The sequence below is a fragment of the Panthera uncia genome, chromosome D1 (assembly GCF_023721935.1).
Source record: "Panthera uncia isolate 11264 chromosome D1, Puncia_PCG_1.0, whole genome shotgun sequence".
Lineage (NCBI taxonomy): Eukaryota > Metazoa > Chordata > Mammalia > Carnivora > Felidae > Panthera > Panthera uncia.
This window is the reverse complement of record NC_064808.1, coordinates 96,014,188-96,036,590: the sequence shown is the minus strand read 5'-3', so window position 1 is coordinate 96,036,590 and position 22,403 is coordinate 96,014,188. Positions and strand designations below refer to the sequence as shown.

Here is a 22,403-nt window from a genome sequence, read left to right as displayed (position 1 = left end):
GTTTCACCAGGCCAAGAAGACACCGAGCCACGGGCAAGATGGTGGGCAGCGGGGCTGAGGCCTAGGTGAAGGTTTCTCAAGAATTGGGGAGGGGGGCGGCTAAGGTGCCAGTCAAGGAAGCATCCGTTCACGTCACCCAGGGAGGGGGGCTGGACTCAGAGACGTCAGACTCTTCCTTGAAAGAGTGACGGGGTCAGCACTGGGAGACACGACAGGAGGGGCCACGGATGGTTCTGCCCGGAGGCTCGAAGTCCCAGACGCGAAAGGGTTTTATTTCACGTGACCTTGGGAGGTGGAAATGTTTAAGCAGTGACAGCAGTGAGCTGGAAGAATACTGCCCCCTCGTCTTCCCTCCTACCTCCTCGAACACGACGAGCGGAAGACTAACCACTGGCTGTGGACAAAAAGCAGCCAAGGGTCCTCAGGTTTGAGTTTGGGAAAGGAAAGCGGTCTTTCAGAGAAACGTTGAGAACACAGAGTCTTTCTCCCAGAATGGAGAGGAGGAGGAAGGGGAGGAGGAACTCAGAGCAGTATGGAGAGAAGAGAGCTGCGGTCAGCCTGCATCTAGCACTTAAATTTGGATGACGGGGACAGGAGGCCAGGGGACAACTGGCCAGAATCTAACTTCAGAACAGACTGAGGCCCCTAAGGACAGAGGCCTGGGAATGCCTACCGGACGGCACACCCTTCCCATGGGTTTCTAAACTGAACGCGCCCGGGAGAGGTTACAGCCCCCACCTCCCCCAAGAAATCCCAGTCACAGGTCTCAGGACCAGCCAGGCTCCAGCCCCCCGTGCCTAGAACTCCAAAACAGCAGCAGACCAAGCTCCTGGGGCCACCCGTGCCTCTCCAGAAAGAGCTGCTGTTGCCCAGCTGGATTGTCCATCCAAGGGAACGGCCTCCCCATCACTCCCCAACCACATCCGGGTTGCATGGAACCTTGATTCGCTCCACCCCGCTCCTCCCCATCCAACCTCATACACACACACGTGGGTGCACACACGCACACACGCTCCAGTCAATCAACTTGGCACCAACTTCCCCCCCCACCCTTGCCCTCCGGGCAGTCTGAGGGCATGCCGTCACTAGGATGATTAAGAACAGAAAAGGAGATGAGCACTCACCCTGGCGAAGCACAGGGCTCAGGCCTCCCGCCCGACTTCCCACTGCTCAAGGCACAGAGACCTGAAGCATCTATGTCTTAAAGGCAAGGCCTACACACGCAGCCATCCGTCAAAACCAATGGTCCCTTGCAAGGGGCCAACCTGTTGGAAGGGAGGCAGATGTGAATCAGGCCCGAAGTCACTCCGATCTCCCTTTTTCCAGTAATCCCCCATAACCTCTGCTCTGTGGCGCAATTTTTGTGGAATTAAACACGAACGGCTTCAAAATAAATAATTACATTTCCGTCTTCAGCTGATCCAAGCTGATCGTTTGACAGCTGGCCACAAGAGCGGAAAGATCACAGGCAGGAGATTAAACGCTATTGACCCTATGGCCTAGCTGGAGGCTGGTTCTCCCCAGTTAGAACTGTTGTAATGGTTTTTAAAAATATCTCAGGCACCCGTGCCCTGGGGGGCCAGCCACTCTGCTATGGGGGCTGTTACACTGGAGGCCAAGAGAGGAGGGCCCCAGAAGCAGAGGGGCCACCCTCCTGGGCTCCCTTCTGCCAGGTCCCTCTCAGGGCTTCCCTGTAGCCCCCAGGGTGGTGGTCCACTGCCCCCTTTCCTAGGTCTTCCCCTCCTTCCATTCAGGTCTCTCTCTTCCTAGTCCAATCTCAGGTTTAGTGTTCATCCCAGGGCCAGGGCTGGAAAGGGACCCATGGAGGAGGTGACGCAGGCCTGGGCACCTGTGGGCAGGGTCTGGCAGCCATGACATGGGCACAAGGAGAAACGACAGACCTCAGGAAGGGGTGCCCAATGTGTGGGTGAGAGGCAAGGGTCAGGGACCAAAGTGGCGTGAGTGCAGAATCCTGGAAGAAGAGCTTGAAATAGGGACCAAACCAGAAACCCACTTGCAAGAACGTGAAAAAACTCACACATTGAGGAAACTCGGGTATAGGCATGTCTATTAAAGAGAGTCGGGGAGGGATGCCTGGGTGGCTCAGTCAGTTAAGCGTCTGACTCTTGATCTCAGCTCAGGGCATGATCTCTTGGTTCGTGGGTTCGAGCCTCATGTTGGACTCTGTGCTGACAGTGCGGAGCCTGCTTGGGATTCTGTCTCCCCCTCCATCTGCCCCTCCCCTGCTCTCTAAAGAAATAGATAAATAAAACTTGGGGGGGGGGGGAAGGGACAGAGTTGAGGAGCCAAGAGTGGGGATTCTCTCTCTCTCTCCCTCTTCCTGCCCCTCCCCTGCTCTCTCTCAAAATAAATAAATAAAACTTTTAAAAACAGAGAGAGAGAGAGTTGGGGAGCCAAGAGCTGAGGTAGGGGTAGGGCTGGGTCCACCTCAGACTCCAGGACAGTACAGTGTGTGTTCTGCCTCCGGGCGAGAAGGCTCTGGAATCTGACCATGAGCCCAGACTTAGGGACTTGGGGAAGAAACGGGGTGTGGACGCCCTTCTGCAGAAGAGGTACTAATGACTTCAGAGTATCCCCCCCCCCCCAACTTCCCTGTCCGTAGAGCAGAGAACTGTGCTTCTGAGGTTTCGCTGGTAACTCTAGGGAAGCAGGAGAGGTCAAAATAAGGGACTTTACAATTTGAACAGACATGTCACCAGAGGCCCAGGCATCGTTGGGGTGAGGCTGCTCTCACGGGGCCAGGTCCTTATCTCAGAGGCAGGGCCCTCCCAGCGCCAAGCCCTCAGACTGGTTTGGGTCCTGGCTCTGGTACTTACTGGGGCATCACCTCCCTCATCTGCGTCAACGAGTGGCTTTAGAAGGCCCACCTCACGGAGTGCTTTAAGGCTTAAATCAGAAAACCTGTGGAAGAATTTTGCCAGCTGCCAAGCACTGCACAAACGTTTGCCCCCAGTGATGAAAATATAAAAGGGGCATCTGGGTGGCTCCGTCGGTGAAGTGTCCAACTTCAGCTCAGGTCATGATCTCTTGGTTCATGAGTTCGAGCCCCACGTCGGGCTCTGTGCTGACAGCTGGGAGCCTGCTTCAGATTCTGTGTCACCCTCTCTCTCTCTCTGCTGCTCCCCAGCTCATGCTCTGTCTCTCTCAAGAATAAACAAACATAGGAAGGAAGGAAGGAAGGAAGGAAGGAAGGAAGGAAGGAAGGAAGGAAGGAAGGAAATATAAAAATAGGAGTTCCATTCCCAGGACAAGCAAAATGATGGGCCTTTGGGTGCACCGGGGCCCATCGGGATGCCCCAGTCCCCGGGCCTTCTAGATGTAGTTCTAGCTCTATTCCTTGGCTGCTCTGCCTGGAAAAGCAGTCTGGATGGCCCCACTCACTTCGGGCCCAGATGAAACCTTGGAGTGTCTTTGGGAGCCTCTGGATTTGGGGGCCCAGGGGGAGGTGCTCAGCCCCTGCTGGGTAAGATGATCAGTGCCCGCCCCCCTCCCGCCCCACTCCCTGTCTGGCAGGGAAAGCGGAAGGGGAATACCGGCCCCATGAAGCAAGCGAAAACCCTGCAGGCCCAGAAGGTGGAGAAAAATGCGATTAGCATTTTATCTCTGCACCCCGAGCCTGGGAGCCGCGTCTGCATGCCCGCCTCTGTGGGACGAGGGGCAAACGCAGCCAGGACCTTGTCTGTCCACTCCGGTGCCTCTCCCCGGGGAGCCTGCCTAGAGTCTGCGCCCAGAGCCCAGACATCTCCTCTCCTGACCGCCCTGCAGAGCAGGGAGGCGGAGGGAGGCTGAGGCTTTCCTCCAGCAACAGGAGTCCCAGCCCCTTTCCGTGCTCCGAGTGCGAACACCCTCTCCCACTTCCCCCACAGCCCTCTTGCAATTAACTCCTGGTGCCGATGACAGCCCTGGGAAATGTTAAAATAAGATGTGGTGGCTCTGGAAGGCATGAGTCAGGGTTGGGCAGCAGCCAAAGCTGCCACCAGTCTCCCTTCCCCAGCTGCCGGCGGACTCTGGACAGGGAGCCGGCAGCCCCAGGAAGCATTTGTGGTGGAGACCCAGAGGTGGCTGCCTCACTTCCCTCCCAAGCTTAGGGTCCTCTGTGCCCCTGGGTCCCAGGTGGGGCACAAGCAGCTGCCATTGGCTGGCTGGAGCCCCACCCCCGGGCCTACAGAGGGTCCCTCTTTTCTTCACCTCTAGCAAATCCCCTTCTCCCCTCTCTTCCTCTGGTTCCCTGCCAGTTCCCGGTCCCCTGGAATGCTGGTTCCAATCTGGCTTCCAAATCTCCTTTCAGCCAGACACCGGCCCTCACATCAGCTCCCCTCCTGCTCGGCTGCCCTCATTCTTTGGATCCCTAGGCTGACACTCCCACCGGCCCTTCATCTTCCCTTGCTGATCCAGAACGAGGGACGGAGCGAGCACCTCCACGCTACAAATCCAGCCCCATGTCCTGCAGATGCAGCGGTCCTGGCTGCAGGTTTGGGGGAGTCCAGCGGGGAGGCCCCCGGGCCAGCAGAGCCTCCCAGAGATGCCGCCCCCCCCCCCCCCCCCCGAGGCATTGGCCGGTGCCAGCACGTGGCCCGAGCCCCGCTTGTCCAGACACGGGGCTCCTCACACCGCCTTCTCAGGGGCAGACACACCGCCCACGTCCAGTGGGGGTGACTCAGGCTGTACTTGGGCCCGGGCTCCGAGCCCAGCATCGCCCCCACCCCCTCCGAGAAGAGAAGGGTGAAGAGACCAGGCTCTTGGCCTCCAGAGCCTTGCCGCAAACCCCGGACCCGAGCCCGGCTTCCCATCTACGAGGCGCAGGAAGGAACGCCCGCCTGGCGAGACCGTTGGCAACGCCGGGTGCCATATTCACGCAACGCGTTCAGCAGAGTCTGGTAAGTTCTCACTCGACACGTAGCATTTCTTGCTGCAGTTATGCCAACGTATTGATTTTTTAAAATAGTTACTCCAGGGACCAGCGGGATGAGTCCCCACCTCAGGTGACCTCCTTCCTGGCATCAGGGTCCCATGGAAGCCAAATCAGTAACTGGGCACCAAATGAACACACAATCAGATCAAGGAGGGGGGGGGAGTGTGAGGGAAATTTTCTCTCTGAAAAGGCCCCACAGCCCCCACTAGGGCTCCACCACAGTTCCTCTTCATCAGGAACCTACCAGCATCCCCCACTCCCAGGCCCTGTCCTCTGACCTGGGTTTGTTCAGAGCCATGCAGCTTATTTCCTGTGCACCCGGGATCCCCCCTGTGACGACGCCTTCTCTGTCTAGACGTGTGTCACCGACTCAAGCCAGAGTAGGCCCCTGCTCCCCAGGCCTCTGAGATGGCATTTCTCTTCCCATTATGAGTTGGCTTCAGAAAACCAGCCCTCAGTATTCAGAGGCTTCACCGCTTTTGCAGCCCACGGCCCGGCTGTCGGGGTGCAAGCGTGTGCCGCTTGCCACGCACAGGGTGTGACGGTTACGAAGGGCTTCACCCCACGCACTGCCTCGGCCCTGGTTTATTATGACCCAGTCTTCCCGCTCTGCACTGTAAGGTCCTTAGTGACCACCCGGCACGCGGGCTCACGGTTCTGTTCCATCACAGGGAAAAGCAAGTCGAGAGAAGCAGCCAGGAAGGACTACTGCATGAAGGCAGACACCCCTTTGGTTCCCAGGGGCCGGGACCACGGGTCAGCCTGGCTCCTCTCCAGACCCTGCCTGAGGGCCCCCTGCCCAGCAGAAGCAATGGTGACACCGCCTCTGACCCCTTCCCGCGGCCCAGCTGGGGGGTCGGGAATGGAGACCGGGCAGCTGGCTGCAGCTCTGGCCCCTTTGATTCTGCAACTGAGAACCGGGCAGATGGTGGGGGGAGAAGGAAGGCGGGGCCAAGCGCTTTATCCCAGCAGGCCTCTCTCCATCCCTCCCTCCCTCCGCACCACCCCCCCCACCCCTCGCCCTCTGTCTCGTCCACATCTCTGCACTTCTGCCTTCTCACCGCCTTCTGTTTTCCTGTCCATGGCCCTCACTTCCCATCTCAATCCTGATCTTTCCGTTTCTTTCAGCGGGGAAGGAATTTCCTAGATACCTTTCTTCTCTCCTTCCTGTTTTCTGTTTCTCTTCCTCTCTCCTCTTCATTTTTCTTCCTTCATTCCTAACTCTGCTTCATTCTCTTGCTTCCCCCCCCAATCTGTTCTTCTCTTCTTTTCCCTGCCACAGGAAAATACTAAAACGGAAGAAGACAACCACGAGCCTCCCGTCCACGTCACACACCCTGTCCCCCAAACACACAGAGCCCGGGATCCCACCAGAGGGGCAAGCTGGTAGTTCCACATGCCGTCCTCAGAGGCGTCACCGACAAAACCACTAGCCTTCTCCGTGTCAAGCCCCGGGTGGACCCTCAGACAAGCACATCCTGACCGGGGACAGCCCAGAAATTGCAACTCAGAAATGACCGGACTCAGTGACCCAACACCTATCCCAGCCTTGGCACCTGCTCGGCACCCACACCCCCTCCTGCCCCACCAGGCTCCTCCCCTGCCCTTCACTTTGCTTATCTTCGCACCAGAAGATGAGAGCAAGGGCACACCCAGCCTCATCAGGCTTTCCCAATTACTTTTGCCTGAAGCCCCATGAGTAGGAGCCTGCCCACAGCCTAAGACGGCTCAGAAGAGGAAGAAAACAAGGGGAACCTACACTTTGGGTGGTTCCCAGAAATACGATATGGAAAAGGTCTGGCCCCTGGGAAGGCTAGAGACTGGACAGGAGACACCAGTACTGCCTTATGAACTCATCACGTTTGAACTCATTGCATTTCCTTCAAGCACTCACTCACCTGGGCCCTGCCTGGGCAAGGGGTGCCCGCAGCCCAAGACCCCCAGAAGCCTGACCAAGCAGGATAGCTCCACCCACCGCTCTCACGGGCATCTCTGACTCAACCTGCTCGAATCCAGACTCTTTATCTCCCTCCCCACACTCACCCCTCACTGCCATCTGCCACCTCGGTCAACGGTACCACTATCCGCCCACAGTCACTGAGAGAGCCGGGGCTCACCCTGGATCCTCCCCCTGCCGTGTTTTCCAAACTTATTAGTCACCGAGTCCAGTTCACGTGTAAAATTTCCCTCTCCTCTCCTGTCCCCTTCACCTGGGTTCAGGACCTCATCCTCGCTCACCTGGACTTCTGCAGAAGCCCTTCTTATTCTCTCTTCCCCAGTCTCTCATTCCACCACTGCCAGGGAAGGGCTTCCGAAATTAACCAAACAAGTCCTTGTCCTGCTTCAACAGCTTCCACTGGCTCCTTACTGCCTAGAGCCAGGATGCCCAAACTACTTTGACTGCTGTGTCTAATCAAACAGATGCTGGTATCCATCCCTAACGGGTGTATTTTTATCTATGTGTCTATGCACTTACATGTGCCATCATCCCCCCCCCCCCCCCCCCCCCCCCCCCCCTCCCCCCCCCACCCCCCCCCCCCCCCGCAATATCTAAAAGACCACAAACCTTTAGGGAAAGAATATTACTGACATCAGGAGATTTGAATCTATGTTGCCAATTACCTTGGTAATTTTGACTATTTCTGGTCTGGCTTCCACTGGTTACAATTGGATTGTTACCACTTTTAACTCAGGATGGAAAGAGGACAAGGGGCCCTTTGAGAGCAGGCTGGGGTGGGGGAGGGAGCAACAGCCTTGCCAAGTTCTTGCTGTCCCGATTGCGCTTGGGTGACCCACCCTCTCTCCAGCCCCCAGTGTCTTTCCAGGAAACTTGTTGAGACCTTGTCCATTGTGTGAGGGTCAGCTAGTTAAAGTCAGATAAGAGCACCCATAAATCCACTGCAGGAACAGATGTAAATATGTTACAATGTGCTAACAGTGAGGGAGGACGGCAAGGAGCCCCTGGCGATTTCATGGAACCCCTCACCCCATTTCCCTCCGACCCTCCCTGACGCAGGCAACATGCATGGCATAGGGGCTAAGTACAGGCACCAGGGTCAACCCGTAAGGTAAATATTCGAGAAGCTCCAATTCTTTTTTTTAAAAAATGCTTATAAATAGAGGCTTCGATTTTTTTCCTCCTCTCCCAGTGGATCATCTTGCATAATTCCAGGGCTCAAAAACCCTAGTTTGAGAACTTCTAGTGTATACAAAAGGTCTGCGTCCAAATTCCTCATTTTGTGTAAAGGTCCCGCCAAAGAAGATGTCTTGTAAATTTCTCATAATCGGGGCTATGGAGGATTTATGTTCCCAGCACGAGGCTGGCGTGGAGCAGGTGCTCAGTAAATATTTGTGGAATTAATAGCTGGTTCCCCAAACACATACAGCCTCCTCTCTGGACTGTGAATGTTCTTTTCCCCCTTAGAGCCCGGACTCTTTCACTTAGCAAGTCCTTGTTCAGCCTCATAAGCTCAACTCAAATGTTACCTCCTCCGCAGAGAGTGCCCCGACCTCGGGCTCTGTTTGTTCTTTCAGTACAGCATCTTCCTACGGATCAGAGGGCGAGGTCTGGGCCAGGTCACCCCCACCCACCCAGTCACTCGCCACCCACCTCTCCACCCTGGTCAAGAGATGTGGAGGCAGGGAAGGCACTTCATCTGAGTGTCCCCAGTGCCCAGCACACTGTAGGTTCTCAGTCAATGTCTGATGAATCAGAGATTCACAGAGCCAGGAATGAGGTCAAGGGATGGTCCAGGCCAGAGACTTCCAGGCTCAAGAACTTTGGTTCAGGGCACCAGGCAGGGAGAGGATGAGGGCCAAGGGAGATGGCGTGGGGAACATCCAGGACCATGTCTGCATGGTGAACCTCATGAAGTCTGCTCACTGATGGCATTCCATGCGAGACACGAAGCCTACTTGGAGAAGTAGGGACCCCGGGTGAGGGAGTGAGCACTGGAGGCACCGTGGCGGCACCTGCAACCCCAGGGAGGCCAGGGAGCCTCAAGGAGCCGAGCAACCTCTCCCCCAAGCATCGCTCTGTGGCCAAAAGCACTCAGTCAAGGGAGAGACACCAGCACCATCAATAAATGATGGAGTGGGGGACCTGCCAAAGCCCGAACAAAGGCAATCTAAAAGCATTCCTGCTTCCAACTGGGTCAACCCAACGAACTCACTTGTTAATGGACCCCCCATCCACACCGGCAGCCACACAGAAGCCTCAGCCACCCCCGACCCCTCCCCCAGGGGGCCCTTCTGGTCCTGCACCAGCATCCTGCACCAGCTTGGGTCCCAGGCCGGCCCGCCCGGTATGGGCTGTGGGCTGTTAGACCAGTCACCTCCGTTCTGCAGCCATCATGGGAACCGGAAGACGGAGCCTGCAAGGCTCTTAGGACGACAGCAGCCACGGTACCCACTGCAGGCAGCACAGGGCAAAACGCGAAGTGCAAAGCCAGAGAGAACAGGTCTCCTCCTTTTCTCCATCCTCCCTGGCCCTGTGGACCAAGCAGTGATTGAGGTTTTGTCCATCTTTCACCTCAACTACTACGACCGATTCTTCCCCACCTCCCTCCTCTGCCCTGTGCGGCTGCCAGAATCATCTTCCCCTATGGCAGGAGTTGTGTTTTAAGCTACTTTTACCCAAGCAGCGTTTAAGCACCTTTCGTGTGCACGTGCCAAACTGGGGCTGCAGGTATAAAGATACACGCGGCCCCTCCTAGGAAGTGCTGCGCAGGGTCCCTAAGTACTTAAGGCTGTTGTACAAGGTCACTAAGCTGGGACTCGAACTGGTCACCACCCCATCTCCATCGCCCCTCGCTTGCCCCCCCTTCCCTCCCAGCCCACCTTCAGCACAAGGACTAGCAGCAGAAGTCCCAGCATAAAAAAGGCCGTCCAGGGCGATGACAGAAACAGGCAGAGGATAGGACTCAAACATCTCCAACCATCTGGCTCAATGGCTTTGGTGGAGGAAGTGCCTTTTGAGGGGGCAGGGGGGTCACTTCCCTGCTCAATATTTCCCTTTACGTGGCAGTGTGAGCAAGCTCAGAGCCTCCCCCCACCCAGGAGGGCCTCCCCCGCCCAGGAGGGCCTCCCCCCCCCCGGGGGGCCCCCCCCCCCCCCCCCCCAGCAGGCCTACCTCAGGAGAAACCAGCCCAGGACCCCAGACAAACAGCCAGCCAGTACCGGTCCAGCCTGGACTTGAAGGCCAAGAGCAAGAGCCAGCACAGCCCCAAGCCTCCAGCCTGAGACCACCAGTCCCAGGCTGCGAGAAAAAAAAGCCCGCTCCCAATGCACAATGGCCACATTGCCTACCCCCTCCCCCAGACATCATCTCACCCCGACGCAGGATGCTTGGTGTAGCTGGCGTGGTACAAGTTACATTGGGGCAAAAAAAAAGCCAGAGCCAAATAGGAGTAGACAAGTGAATTTGCTGCAATAAACGTAATCTAGGTCAAGGATCAAAACTCCTGTCCACAGAGGACACGAGCTGCCAGGACTTAGCTGTTCTGTGTGTATAATCCTCAAGGACACAGGGCAACTCTAGAGCAAAGAGGAAGAACACAGAGAAGAAAAAGACCTGGGAGCTGCCGCTGTGTTCCTTTCCTGGCGCGACAGTGACAAAGGCCCACAAATGAGGTGGCTTAATCGATAGAGACCTAGGGTTACATAGTTCTGGAGGCTGGAGGTCTGAAATTAAGATGCTGGCAGGGCCAGGCTCCCTCTGAAGCCTCTAGGGGAGGATCCTTCCTTGACTCCTCCAGCTTCCGGTGGCCCCAGGTGTTCCTCCACTGTGGCTGCACCTCCCCATCTCTGCCCCCCCCCCCCCCCCATATCAGTCTTCCCCCAATCCCTCCGTCTTCACATCTTCTTTCCTCTGTGCCTGTCCATCCCTGTCTCTTCTAATGAATCGTGTTGGATTCAAGGCCCATCCTTCCCCAACAGGACCTAATCTTAACTAACAACATCTACCTACGCGGACCCTGCTTCCCAATAAGGTCGCATTCTGAGCACGCGGGTGAACATGAATTCCTAGAGGACACTATCCAACCCAGCAAAAAGCTATCCTGCCCGGTTGTCAACAAAAGGCAGAAGAAGAAAGTACCATGTGAAGGGGTTTGGGACGGGTCAGTTCCAGGTGGACGTCTTAGTGGCCCCGGCCAAGTCACTCCGCTTCTCTGAGCCTCAGTTCTCTGATCAACTGCACAAGGTCGTTTTGAAGGTCACGTAAGAAAAAGCTTGGTTACTGCAAAGCTCTGTGCCGGGAAACACGGGTGATGTTTCCCTCAACAATGCCAGGTAAGACACCACAGGTACTCCGCCTGCCTCCTTTCTAGGTCCACGGTTTCTACATTCCAGAATACCCTCTGCAGCTGTGGGGCCAATCTCGCATGAGCCACGAGCCGGCTCCCTGGGTGAACTGGGAGCACCTGTCCTGATCACACGGACAAGCCTTTGCCAACGTACCTCTGCAGAAAGTCAAAGCTGGATCATGTGATTCAGGGCTTCTAGACGGCACCCTTAAGCAACTGGGCCACAGGGAATCGGGGGTGTTGTCCTGTGAAGCCTCCGCCTGGTTCACAGAGGCAGTGAGGTGCAGAACGAGCCCAGAGAAGGAGCCCAGCACAGCATAAACAAAGCCCAGCGAAGCTCTCAGAACCGAGAGGGGGCGCAGCTGCGGGACAGTCCAGCCCTTCCCCGAGCGGGGCGGAGGGATCTACATCCGGGTCCTTGAAATTCACAAGGCCTTTACGCAAGCTAGTCACTTACCTCGCCTGCCTGCGCTCAGGGGTGGGCGGAGCCTCCCGACCCATGTTGCTCCCCCAAGTTCCCCACCCGCGTTGCTCCCCGGTGTTCCCAGCCACCTCGCAGGGCAGACCGTGAAGAGACTCAAAAGGGGTAAGGGTCCCTCCCTCACCCACACAACTGGCAGAAGATGCGGCTGGAACGTGAGTTACCAACACGTACTGTTCATGAAGCTTTAAAGAATGAACGACGTGCACAGGATACAGGGCCCACGGTAATCAAAAAACACATTCTAAGGGTGACGATTCATTAACCCACAACTGAAATCATCCTCATTTTCCTTCACCGGCAGTATTTCCATGGCACCTACTGTGTGCCGCGTCCTGCCGTAAGCACTTTCTCGACCTTAAGTCACTTAACCCTCACAGCCGCCCCAGAAGGTGGGTCTTATTTATTGCCACCCACTTCAGAGATTTGGAAAGTGAGACAGAGAGGGGTTAAATAACGTGCTGAAGGTGACATAGCTGGAAAGTGACAGAGCCATTAAAGTTAAGATGTAACGCCCACAAGGGGCTCCTGGGTGGCTCAGGCGGTTAAGCTTCCAGCTTCGGCTCAGGTCATGATCTTCCGGTTTGGGGGTTCAAGCCCCAGGTCGGGCTCTGTGCTGACAGCTAGGAGCTTGGAGCCCTCCTTGGATTCTGTGTCTCCCTTTCTCTCTCCTCCTCCCCTGCTCACTCGCTGTCTCTCTCTCTCTCCTTCAAAAATAAACATTCAACAAAGAAAAGATTTTAAAAAGATGTAACACCATACATGGTGATTATTCCGTGTACAAGCTGGGAATACAAATGTAGTAAAGTTTTCATCTATACAATTTCTAACCATGCTCTTGAAAAAAAAAATCATGCAAGTCCTATATGTTCATGGTCTCAGATGCATAGCAGTTAGGACGAAAGGCAATGTTGCCCACCCCATCAGCCTCCCTATTTCTTTCAACCACAAGCAGTTCCAGGGTAAAGTTCAGAGCATCTTCTAGAGACACCTGAAAAGAAAGGCTGGACTCAGCAATAATGGGAAATTCAGTCTTTGCCTAATTTGTGGGGAGAAGGCCGAATGGCAAGGTATTTTTCTGAGACCAATTTCAAATACTTGGGCAATGTGGAAACTGTCCCCAGGGATGGCCCAGAGTTCTGGGGCAACGGGGGCGTGAGTGGCTTTTCAAGGGCCCTGGAGAACTGCCGAGGCCCTTGCAGACCCTCTCCACGGCCCATGCAGGACCCAACCATGCATGAAAAAGTGGAAAAGGCCCAGGTGTCCGAGGTGACACAAGCCTGGGGCACAGCCCTCTCTGGGCCTCAGTTTCCCCCTTTGTAAAGATTTTTTTAATGTTTGAGAGCAAAACAGAGCACAAGCGCAGAGAGCGAGGAAGACACAGAACCTGAAGCAAGTCCAGGCTCTGAGCTGTCAGCACAGGGTCTGATGTGGGGCTTGAACCTGTGAACTGTGAGATCATGACCTGGGCCGAAGTTGGATACTTCTGACTGAGCCACCCAGGCACCCCTCCCTCTTTATAAAATGGAGGTAACGCAAGCACCCACATCCTAGGGTGGCCCTGAGGTCTGAATAAGGTAATGCAATTTCTTTACACAGGCATAAAAGCCTGGCACACAGGAACACGTTACATATTAGCGATGTTTTACTTCCGCGGCTTTATTGAACCAAACGTGCCCTGTTGTTCTGTCAGATACTTCTGTCTGCCCCCACTCCCTACCCCTCAGCCCGAGGGGGATTGATCCCAGCAAGGACCACAAGACAAGGTCAGCTCCCACCCGAACAGATCAGCCACAGTTAGGGATTCTCGATGTCCCCGGTTCCTCTTTGGTGCAGACATGTGAGGCTTCGTTCCACAGTGTTGGGGCCTAAACCATGTCTGGGAGAAGGGTTGGTTAGCAGTGAAAATCCTCTCCCAAAAGTGAGCGAATCCACAGAGAGCCACACTTGCACACCTCACGGTGAGCCAAGGCGTCCCTTCTGTCCCCACAGACACACACTGCCTCCCCCATCCGCCTCATTTCAGAGCCACTTGGCTCGGATGCTATGGGCCGTTGCTGGCACATACCCACCGTCTGCGTCCTTGTCCACAGAACTTCCCGGGAGAGGTCCCAACAGAAGGGTCTGTCGCTGAAACCGAGCTCAAATTACTTGGGCTCAGAGGAAAGAACCATAGGCTCTGCTGGCTGGAAGGAACCCCAGAGGTTCATCGATGGCAAGCTCCAGTCTCTAAATTCAGCTCACTCCAGAAATAACAGCCTCTACCCACTCCCAAGCGTGGGAAGAGATCGGGAACAGCATTTCTGAAACTTCAAGGTACATATGAATCTCCCAGGGATCTTGTCATACAGATCCTGAGTCCGTAGGTCTGTCGGGGCAAGGGGGAGGTGGGGTGGGGGTTCTGCCTCTCTAACAATCTCCCAGGTGATGCACGGATGCTGGTGACTCCACAGACACACCTGGAGCAGGAAGGATCTGGAAGGCCTGCTGCCCTCAGAAGCTCCTGCTTGCATAGCAGGCGTGCAGGGCGTGGGCAGACTGAGCTTCGCAAGGTACAAGCTATGTATTTTTTCCAACTACAGATCGAACCACAGTGCTCTTTACCACCACAGAAAATAAGTGTTGGATGGATGAGTGGATGGTTGCCGATACGAAGGTCGAATGTGCCATCAGAACAACTGGCAAATTAATACATTGTCCTAAAAATTGCATATCCAAGTAAAAATGTCCTGGGGGAAAATGAAGGAAAAGGGAAGGAAGGCAGGAGAGAAAGAGGGAAAGAGGGAAGGAAGGCAGGAAGGCAGGAAGGCAGGAAGGCAGGGAGGGAGGGAGGGAGGGAGGGAGGGAGGAAGAAGGGGAGGGAAGGAAGGAAGGAAGGAAGAGGGAGGAAGAAGAGGTCGAGTGGGAAGCTAAGGCTGCCCCTGGACGAATGGGGGGTGTCCAGTGGTAGCCCCCTGCCTGGGCCCTGGGAGGTGTGGGCTCCCTGCTCACTCCAGCCTCTGTGCCTCCCCCTGTAGATTCTGCAAGCCTCTTCCCCAGGTATCACAACATCCCTGTCTCTCCTCGGGCTCCCAGACCCACCTGGAAGCTGGGCCCAGAGCTGAGCCAGCAGGGTTGAGTAATCCTCCCTCCAACACGTCACACCCAGCAGCGCTCTTGTGCAGCGCTCTTTCCTGTTCATCACCTGAGTGCCCGGCAAGGCGATTCAAAACCTGGGGCCAGATGTTTAGACTGGCATAGAGAGGATTCCAGCCCAGGGAAAGCCTGTGCAGGACGGCCCATCGGCCCCTCGTTGTCTGACTGTGGAAGTTCTTTTGAAAAGGGAGGCACCTGCCTAGGTCTTTGCAGCCTGTCCCTTGAAGCCACCTGTTCTAAGGTCATAGCCACTTCACTCCAAACTTCCAATTCTAAAGCCCGCTGCCCTAACATGCACCCCAATGTTTAAAGCAGCACTAGTGACAACAGCCAAAGTATGGAAAGAACCCAAATGTCCATCGACGGATGAATGAATAAAAAGATGTGGTACACGTATACAATGGAATATTACTTGGCGATCAAGAAGAATGAAATCTTGCCATTTGCAACAACATGGATGGAACTAGAGGGTATTATGCTCAGTAAAATCCATCAGTCAAAGACAGTATCATGTGATTTCACTCACGTGTGGAATTTAAGATACAAAACAGATGAACGTAAGGGAAGGGAAGCCAAAATAATATAAAAACAGGGAGGGGGACAAAACATAAGAAACTTAAATACAGAGAACAAACTGAGGGTTGCTGGCGGGGTGTGGGATGGGGGGGGAAGGACTAAAGGGGTGATGGGGCATTAAGGGGAACACTTGTTGGGACGAGTACTGGGTGTTACGTGTAAGTGATCAATCGCTAAATTCTATTCCTGAAATTATTATACACTATGTGTTAACTGACTTGGATTTAAATTAAAAAAAAATAAATAAAGTGGGGCTCCTGGGTGGCTCAGTCAGTTAAGCGTCCAACTTCAGCTCAGGTCACAATCTCGCGGTTCGTGGGTTTGAGCCCCACGTGGGGCTCTGTGCTGACAGCTCAGAGTCTGGAGCCTGCTTCGGATTCTGTGTCTCCCAATCTCTTTCTGCGCCTCCCCCACTCGCTCTCTCTCTCTCTCTCTCATTCTCTCAAAAATAAATATTAAAAAACCCCTTTAAAATAAATAAAGCATAAAACACTTGTAATGAATGAATGAATGAATGAATGAATGAATGGCTCATTGCCCTAGATGGGAAAAGGGCTGGTGCCATACTGGCCCAAGAGACCCTCCAGACCAGCCTTGGGTCTCTGCCGCTCAGAGACAAGTCCAAGGCCACACCACACTGAGCAGCGGTGGTGGAGCCATCAATCAGTTAAAACTATCCTCCCGCTCAGACGTCACTACAGTCATCCAGGCGCCATATTTCCCCAGACCGTGGACTTAGGGCCTCAGACACTTGTACTACCATCAGCCCGTCCACATGGGGAACCAGATTCAAGTCCCAACTCTGCCAAAACCTCGGTGTGATTTGGGGGCCGGTCACTTCATGGGCACGGGCTCGGATTTCCTCGACTGGCAACACATAACGTCCCTCACACGGTTGCACGTGGACGGCAAGCGTGCCATCGCTGGAAGGGACGAGGCACATGTCCACCCTGGACTGGTCTCCAGGAGGCATTGAGCGTCTGGATTGGTTCGGAATCTGGCGCTAATTTACCGTGGGATCTGAGCTGTGTGGCTTCGCCTCTCTGGAATTTCGTTTCCTCGCCCACAAAATGGAGAGATGGGAGAAGACAGTCACCCAGGTTCCTTCCAGCTCCCTGGCTCTGTGGGTCAAGGTTTCACCTTGTATATCCCCTGGCCAGGGGCCAACTCAGGCCAAGATATTCAAATAGGTAATAACCGGTGAGGCGGGGCGAGAAACCCTTGGGAGGGATGCTGGCAGGGACGTTGGGCATGAGTCCCGTGCGGGCCAGGTCCGCGCCGGGGGTGGGGGGGACAAGGGACAGGGTAGAAACCGCCCCATGGGCTTTCTGATCCTGTTGCTCCACACATGGCAATGAGCCAGTTCCGATGAGCGCCCCACTCTCCTCCACCTCCCCGCAACCCCAGTCAAAAGCACCCACACATGGAGAAGTCACGCAACCTGGAGAGAGAGAGCGCGAGCGAGGGAGCGTGCACGCCTCTGAACATCTCCGTCAGCCAGCACCCGGCTGGAGGGGGGGGGGGGGCGATGTCATTCAGGCGGGAAGGCTTTTTGCAACATCTTAGGCGTGTCACCTGCTCAGGGGCCAAAGGCCACGAATGACTCCAGGTGTGTCCCAGCCCCTACAATGGGTGTGAGGTTACAAGACACTTAATCATTCCAGTTTGGCAACTTCACCTGTAGGGTTGTTTTAATCAACTGGCCAGCAGTCCCCAAATCACTCCTGGAATGCAGCGGTGGAGGCAGCGGGGTGCTGAGGGGAGAGGGATGCCTGACACGCGGGACCAACGCCTGCCCTGCACTTAGGCCTCTTCCGGCCAGTGCTGCCCAGGGTGTCTCTGACCCGCGGACCAGCCAGGGCCCGATCCAAGGAGGTCCTCCTCCCGACCTCAGCTCTGGCCTGTAGAGAAATATGGAAGATCGCAGAACCGGCATGGTGAGTGTGGGGGTCCCCTGCTCCGAGTCCTGCGGGAGGGCAGGTCTCCCCAGAAAGGGCCCTTCAAGCAGCCTGAGAGTTTTGTAACACCTTCCTGGTTAAAAAAAAAAAAAAAAAAAAAAAAAAAAAAAAAAAGAGGGAACAGTGAATCACCCCCACATGCCAGCCCTTGCAAGTCTCCGTGCCCTTCTGCCCTCCTCTCCCTTCCCTGCCAGCAGCCCCTGCACCAGCACCGAGGATGCCGGGACACAGAGGCCAGGCTTCCCCTCCCTGATCCTCCTCCTAAATCCTTCGTGCTCTTTTGTCCAAGGTCTCCTGGTCTGTTGGCTGGAGGTTGGCACTGTTTTTCCAAGGGCAAGGGGCTGTTTTGATGGCCCTCTGCCGCCTCCGTGGGGAAATGGACTCCCTTTCTTCCTACAGAAAACAAGGGACAGTTGCCTCAAAACAATCTAAGGTGTTTGTGGAGATCCACTTGGCCTCTTTTTAGACCCTGCCCTCTCTCCTCCTCCTCCGAACGCCCAGAGCACCTGCACTGTCTTGGGACAAAGAGAATCGATCCCATCTCTCAAGGACATCTGAGGACAGGGAGGGGAAGAGATCATATCCGAGTCTGAGGTGGAACTCAGGGAATCTTTCCATCTCTAATTCTTGGCAAAGATGCTACAGTTACCCAAAAACCAACACGAAAATGAAAGGGGAGGGAAGGGGAAGCTTTCCATCCAAGGGGAACAGAGGTGACCTGCTGGGGCCCCCCCAAGTGGCATTCTCCTGGCGAAACTCTAGACCCAGGGCTGGGGTAGCTGAGGATCAGAGAGGGGAAGGGCTGGCCTGCTTTCCTCTGCGATCCAGCCAGGATGGAAGCACCAGCTTCCCACAGCCCCATCCAAGGAAGCACCTAGAAGCCGAGCCTGTGTGCCTAGAAGCTGCATCCTGCTGGGCTCTCAGGAGAGAAAGGAGGCACTGCCTGCCTGCGCGGCTGTGAGCTGCTTGTTGGTGACACCGAGGCGGTCTGAGTGCCTCTCGAGGGAGTGACGTGGGAGGGGGCAGTTTCTAAGGCACTTAACCAGAGCACAAACTGTAGAATCAAAAGGTCGAACAGCCAGCTCCCTTCTTAGCGTATTATTCTTGAGACTTTGCTCTTCCTGAGACTCATTTTCTTCCTCTGTAAAATGGGAATCTTATCCATGCCACGCCTATGCATGCCGACGACTAGTGGAACGATTGGGCTAGTAAGCGTAAGGATGTGGGGCCAAAGAGGAATCCCCTCCAGGAAGTGACAGGTGGGCGGCATGGCCCCACTGAACTTCACCAGCCAGGCAAGGAGCTGGGCGTTGCTGGCAGTGGCATTGCCGGGGTCCCGGGTAGGACCAGAGAGCTTCTGGCCCCTGAGCCAGCCGTGAAACCACCTGTGCCTAATAACCCAGTCATTTCCCTCTAATGAGGCTGGGAGGGCCATAGCGCCCAGCCCTGGGGAAAGATGAAACAAATTCATGCTGGGGCCCAGCCCTTCCTTCCCCCTCCCTGCCTCTTCTCACCCCTGCCAGCCCCGCCCTGGACAGACAAGTCCTGCACAGTTACTACCTCATAGCAGTGGGCAGAGGTCTGAGCCCCATCTCTGTCCCCGAGGGGAATGTTTCCCTTGATATTTCAGCTGCGGCTGAGGCCTGGAGGGAAGCCTGGGACCCTGGGACTGGCCATCCTGGTCTTGACTCCTTACTGCCCACGAGGCCCCAGACAGACCATGAGCCACCAGAGTAGAGTGTTAAACACCCGAGGTCAGTCCCAGCCCTCTGGCTGCTCTAGAGGAAGCAGGTTCTTCCTTCCCTCTCCCCTTTTCCAGCTGGTGCAGACCAAGGAGTTTGCTAGGCTTGGCCAGGACTCAGGAATGTGCCAGGTCAGTGGGCCAGCCTGCGGCAATGGGGGGTCTAGGAGCACGGGAAGGCCCACCACTCAGCCCTGGTGATGCCATCCTGGGCTCCGGAAAGACCCTAGAGGGCAAGCTCGGCAAAGAAGGGCTAAGGCCCCTGCCTGCTCCCCCAGTACCCTCCCTACCTGGGTGGGGGGCTTGCTGCTGCTGTGACCCCCGAAGTAGCTCCCTCCACGTAGCCATTTAACCAGTCCCTACAACTGGCCAGCCTCCAGAAGGCAGCAAGGGGGGCACAAGGGTACAACGCCTCAGTTCTGCCCTGGAGCTTGCCCAAATCCAGAGGAAGGAGAGCTCCTTAAGCCAAGGATCCAAAGAGACTGTGGCAAGTCCAATACCAGAGGTGATGACAAGGGACCCCTAGAGCAGAGAAGGCAGTGAATCCTCTCCAGGGTGGTTGTGAAGTTGTCCCAGAAGAAACAGTGTTTGCACTGGAACTTGAAGGATGAACAGGCTCTCTCCAGGCAGATAGGGTGGGAAGCGGCGGGCGGGGGAGAGTAAGGGGGAAAATTGGGGGGGGGGGGGGGGGGAAGACATGAAAACAGGTCTCAGGAACTCTGGACAAACTTTCCAAAGCCCCAGAGCCAACCCGGGATGGCAAGAGACAGAGGCTCTCAGGCCTGAGAATCTGCGTTTCACATTTCCCAGCAGCTCCCCCCCGGGGCTTCCTTCTTGCTCACATAAAAACATCTACCCAGTAACACCCCTCAAATGCCCAAGCAACCATCCCCAAGACGGCGAATTCCTCACAACCTAAAATGCATTCCGCTGCCACGTTTTCATGTAAACGTGTGGCCGCCAGACTGGGAGCTTCTTGAGGACTGGGTTTTTCCCACTTTTAGCCCCAAACCTGGCACAGGGCCGGACACACAATAGCCATGTGATGAATGCTTGCGAGTGAATAACAAGTAAGTGACAAAAGACTGGATTCCCAGAACCTGCTGATGTATCTGACACTGATAACAAAGTCAGTCAAGTCCGACTGGAAAAGCTGCCAGAATCTACCAGGGGTGTCACCAAAGTGCTTTCATCCCAATCAGGGCGGGGGGTGGGAGTCGTGGGGGGCAGGGGGTGCGGAAGTGGAGAGAGACAAGCCCAAGCCTGTCTGGAAACCCCAGGGACTGGAAAGAGAGTCTGAGCAGAACCAATGTGGCAATCCCTCTGCGACGTGCTCGACTCCACCTCACAGCCTGCGGCTCTGTCTTGATTACAGCAGAGAAATCTGTAAACAAGCCTCAAAACCGCAACACCCCTCCCCTACCACTCCTTCCCAAAGCAGCTTCCAGCTCCCCGGCCTAATCCATGCACAAGCAGGGATGCGCACAGGGTAGCGGATGAATGGAACGCTTGAGGGAGGGGGGCGAGAGACTGAGACGGCACCTGTCCAGGGCGGCAGCGGTCTCCCGTTGTGCCATGTCCCGCACATCGGTCAGGCTGGCCTCTGCCCGCTGGTGTGGCTGAGCTCGCCACAGGGTTAGGCACTTCCTGGGATCTCAATTTCTCCTTTACAATACGCATTCACTCGTTCGTTCGTCGCGTGTTCCTCAAGCATCAACTGCGTGCCAGGCACTGGCAAGACTCCGGAAGGTTCAGAGAAGAACACACCCAAGCGAAGCCCTCGGTTCCGTACAGGTGGAACAGAGGCAGAGCCGAGTGCTGACCCCACCCCAGGCAGAACAGGCCACTTATTCACCCACAGACCTCAACACAAAGAGGATGATGCAGCCGAGGTCACCCCACCCCAGCCTACTCTCACCCTGACACCGGGGCCTTCACTCATGATCACGTCTCTGATCCCCAAGGAGGGGGGTACCCCGCCAGGCCACCGGTGAGTAGGACTCGCTGAATGTGTCACCCCTACCTGAACGCAGCAAGTGCAGCCTGAGAAGCACGTTCACCTCCCGAATCTCCCCGCATCTTACACCAGCCAAGACATCATGACCCTCGTTCTAGAGATGAGAAATGCCAAGACTCAAGAGGCTCATGACTTGAAAGGGTCACTCCGCCAAGATCTCTAAGTTCTGGGACTTCAATATCAAGTGCTCAGATTTTTTCATAATGCCCTCCTTCTCCTCCCAGATGTGAACCCATAGACCTGAACTTGAGACTAGACCTCGAACTTGAACTTGCAGTGGAAACTGCAGAGCCAGGGAGCCCCGTATCTCCCTACCTAGAAGCTGATCAACTTTGTAATATAAAGTGTGCACTGAGTGAAGACTGTATCAGCTGGCGTGACCAAGTGGAGGAAAGACAATGTCCTTTCTGTCCAGAGACCTTCATCCCTCACTACCCTGCCAAAGGTCACTAGGAGGAAAAGGACACACGGCAAAGGAAACCAACGGACAGAATTAACTTAGACTTTCAAGAATACCAGGAAAAAGCTTCATACCCAAAGCCGCTTGGGAAAAAAACACGCAAGTTACCATGAGATCACTGAGGATAGAAAACTAAGTGAGAGAGAGGAAATTATAAGTAAATCAGGCTTTGAACTAGTCTTCTCTGTGGGAGGGGGCAACAGAAGCTGCAGGCTAACATCAAGCGAGCTCTTCGGAGTCACAGGCCCTCAGGAAAGGACCTTAGAGGTCTTCTTGGTCAACGTTTTCCCCAAATTTGTTTCAGCCTCAGAGCCTGTTGCCCAGCAAAATCTAACCTAGAACCCCCACATGGAAAACAGACCCCCACCCACTCCTGCCCTGCCACCCTCCTCTTGCAACAACCTCACGGGTCTCCATCAAGTCCCCAGGGGTGCCACAGAGCTCTCATCTGGCCTTGCCCTGTCTACTGTGGACATCTACATGAGCTTCTACTCACACACCTTCTGTTGCTTAGATGATCTGCCCTTCACTGAGAGAGAGAGAGAGAGAGAGAGAGAGAGGGAGAGAGAGAGAGAGAGAGAGAGAGAGGGAGAGAGAGAGAGGGAGAGAGAGGGAGAGAGAGAGAGAGAGGGAGAGAGAGGGAGAGAGAGGGAGAGAGAGGGAGGAGAGGGAGAGAGGGAGAGAGAGGGAGGAGAGGGAGAGAGTGAGGAGAGGGAGAGAGGAGAGGGAGAGAGAGAGAGTGAGGAGGGGTAGAGAGAGAGAGTGAGGAGGGGGAGAGAGTGAGGAGGGGGAGAGAG

At 55.4% G+C, this 22,403-nt stretch overlaps 2 protein-coding genes and 1 long non-coding RNA gene across 3 annotated transcripts in view; 2 read left to right on the top strand and 1 right to left on the bottom strand.

Annotated features, from left to right (window-relative positions):
- SMIM35 (small integral membrane protein 35) overlaps positions 1-11,739 on the bottom strand; it is a 48,718-nt gene extending 36,979 nt beyond the window's left edge. The window contains exons 1-2 of the mRNA XM_049641076.1: positions 11,701-11,739; positions 11,393-11,642 (exon numbers count right to left, since the gene is read on the bottom strand). Coding sequence (XP_049497033.1) covers positions 11,393-11,642; positions 11,701-11,739 — 289 coding nt within the window. The remainder of the gene's footprint in view (positions 1-11,392; positions 11,643-11,700) is intronic.
- On the top strand, positions 4,622-6,454 carry LOC125909492 (uncharacterized). The gene is made up of 3 exons (XR_007453709.1): positions 4,622-4,898; positions 5,605-5,747; positions 6,216-6,454. It is a non-coding gene; the product is annotated as an uncharacterized LOC125909492 (long non-coding RNA).
- Positions 11,740-18,656: 6,917 nt separating the features above from the next.
- TMPRSS4 (transmembrane serine protease 4) overlaps positions 18,657-22,403 on the top strand; it is a 40,061-nt gene continuing 36,314 nt past the window's right edge. Inside the window, exons 1-2 of the mRNA XM_049641064.1 lie at positions 18,657-18,728; positions 19,208-19,261. Of these exons, the coding sequence (XP_049497021.1) occupies positions 18,657-18,728; positions 19,208-19,261 (126 nt within the window). The remainder of the gene's footprint in view (positions 18,729-19,207; positions 19,262-22,403) is intronic.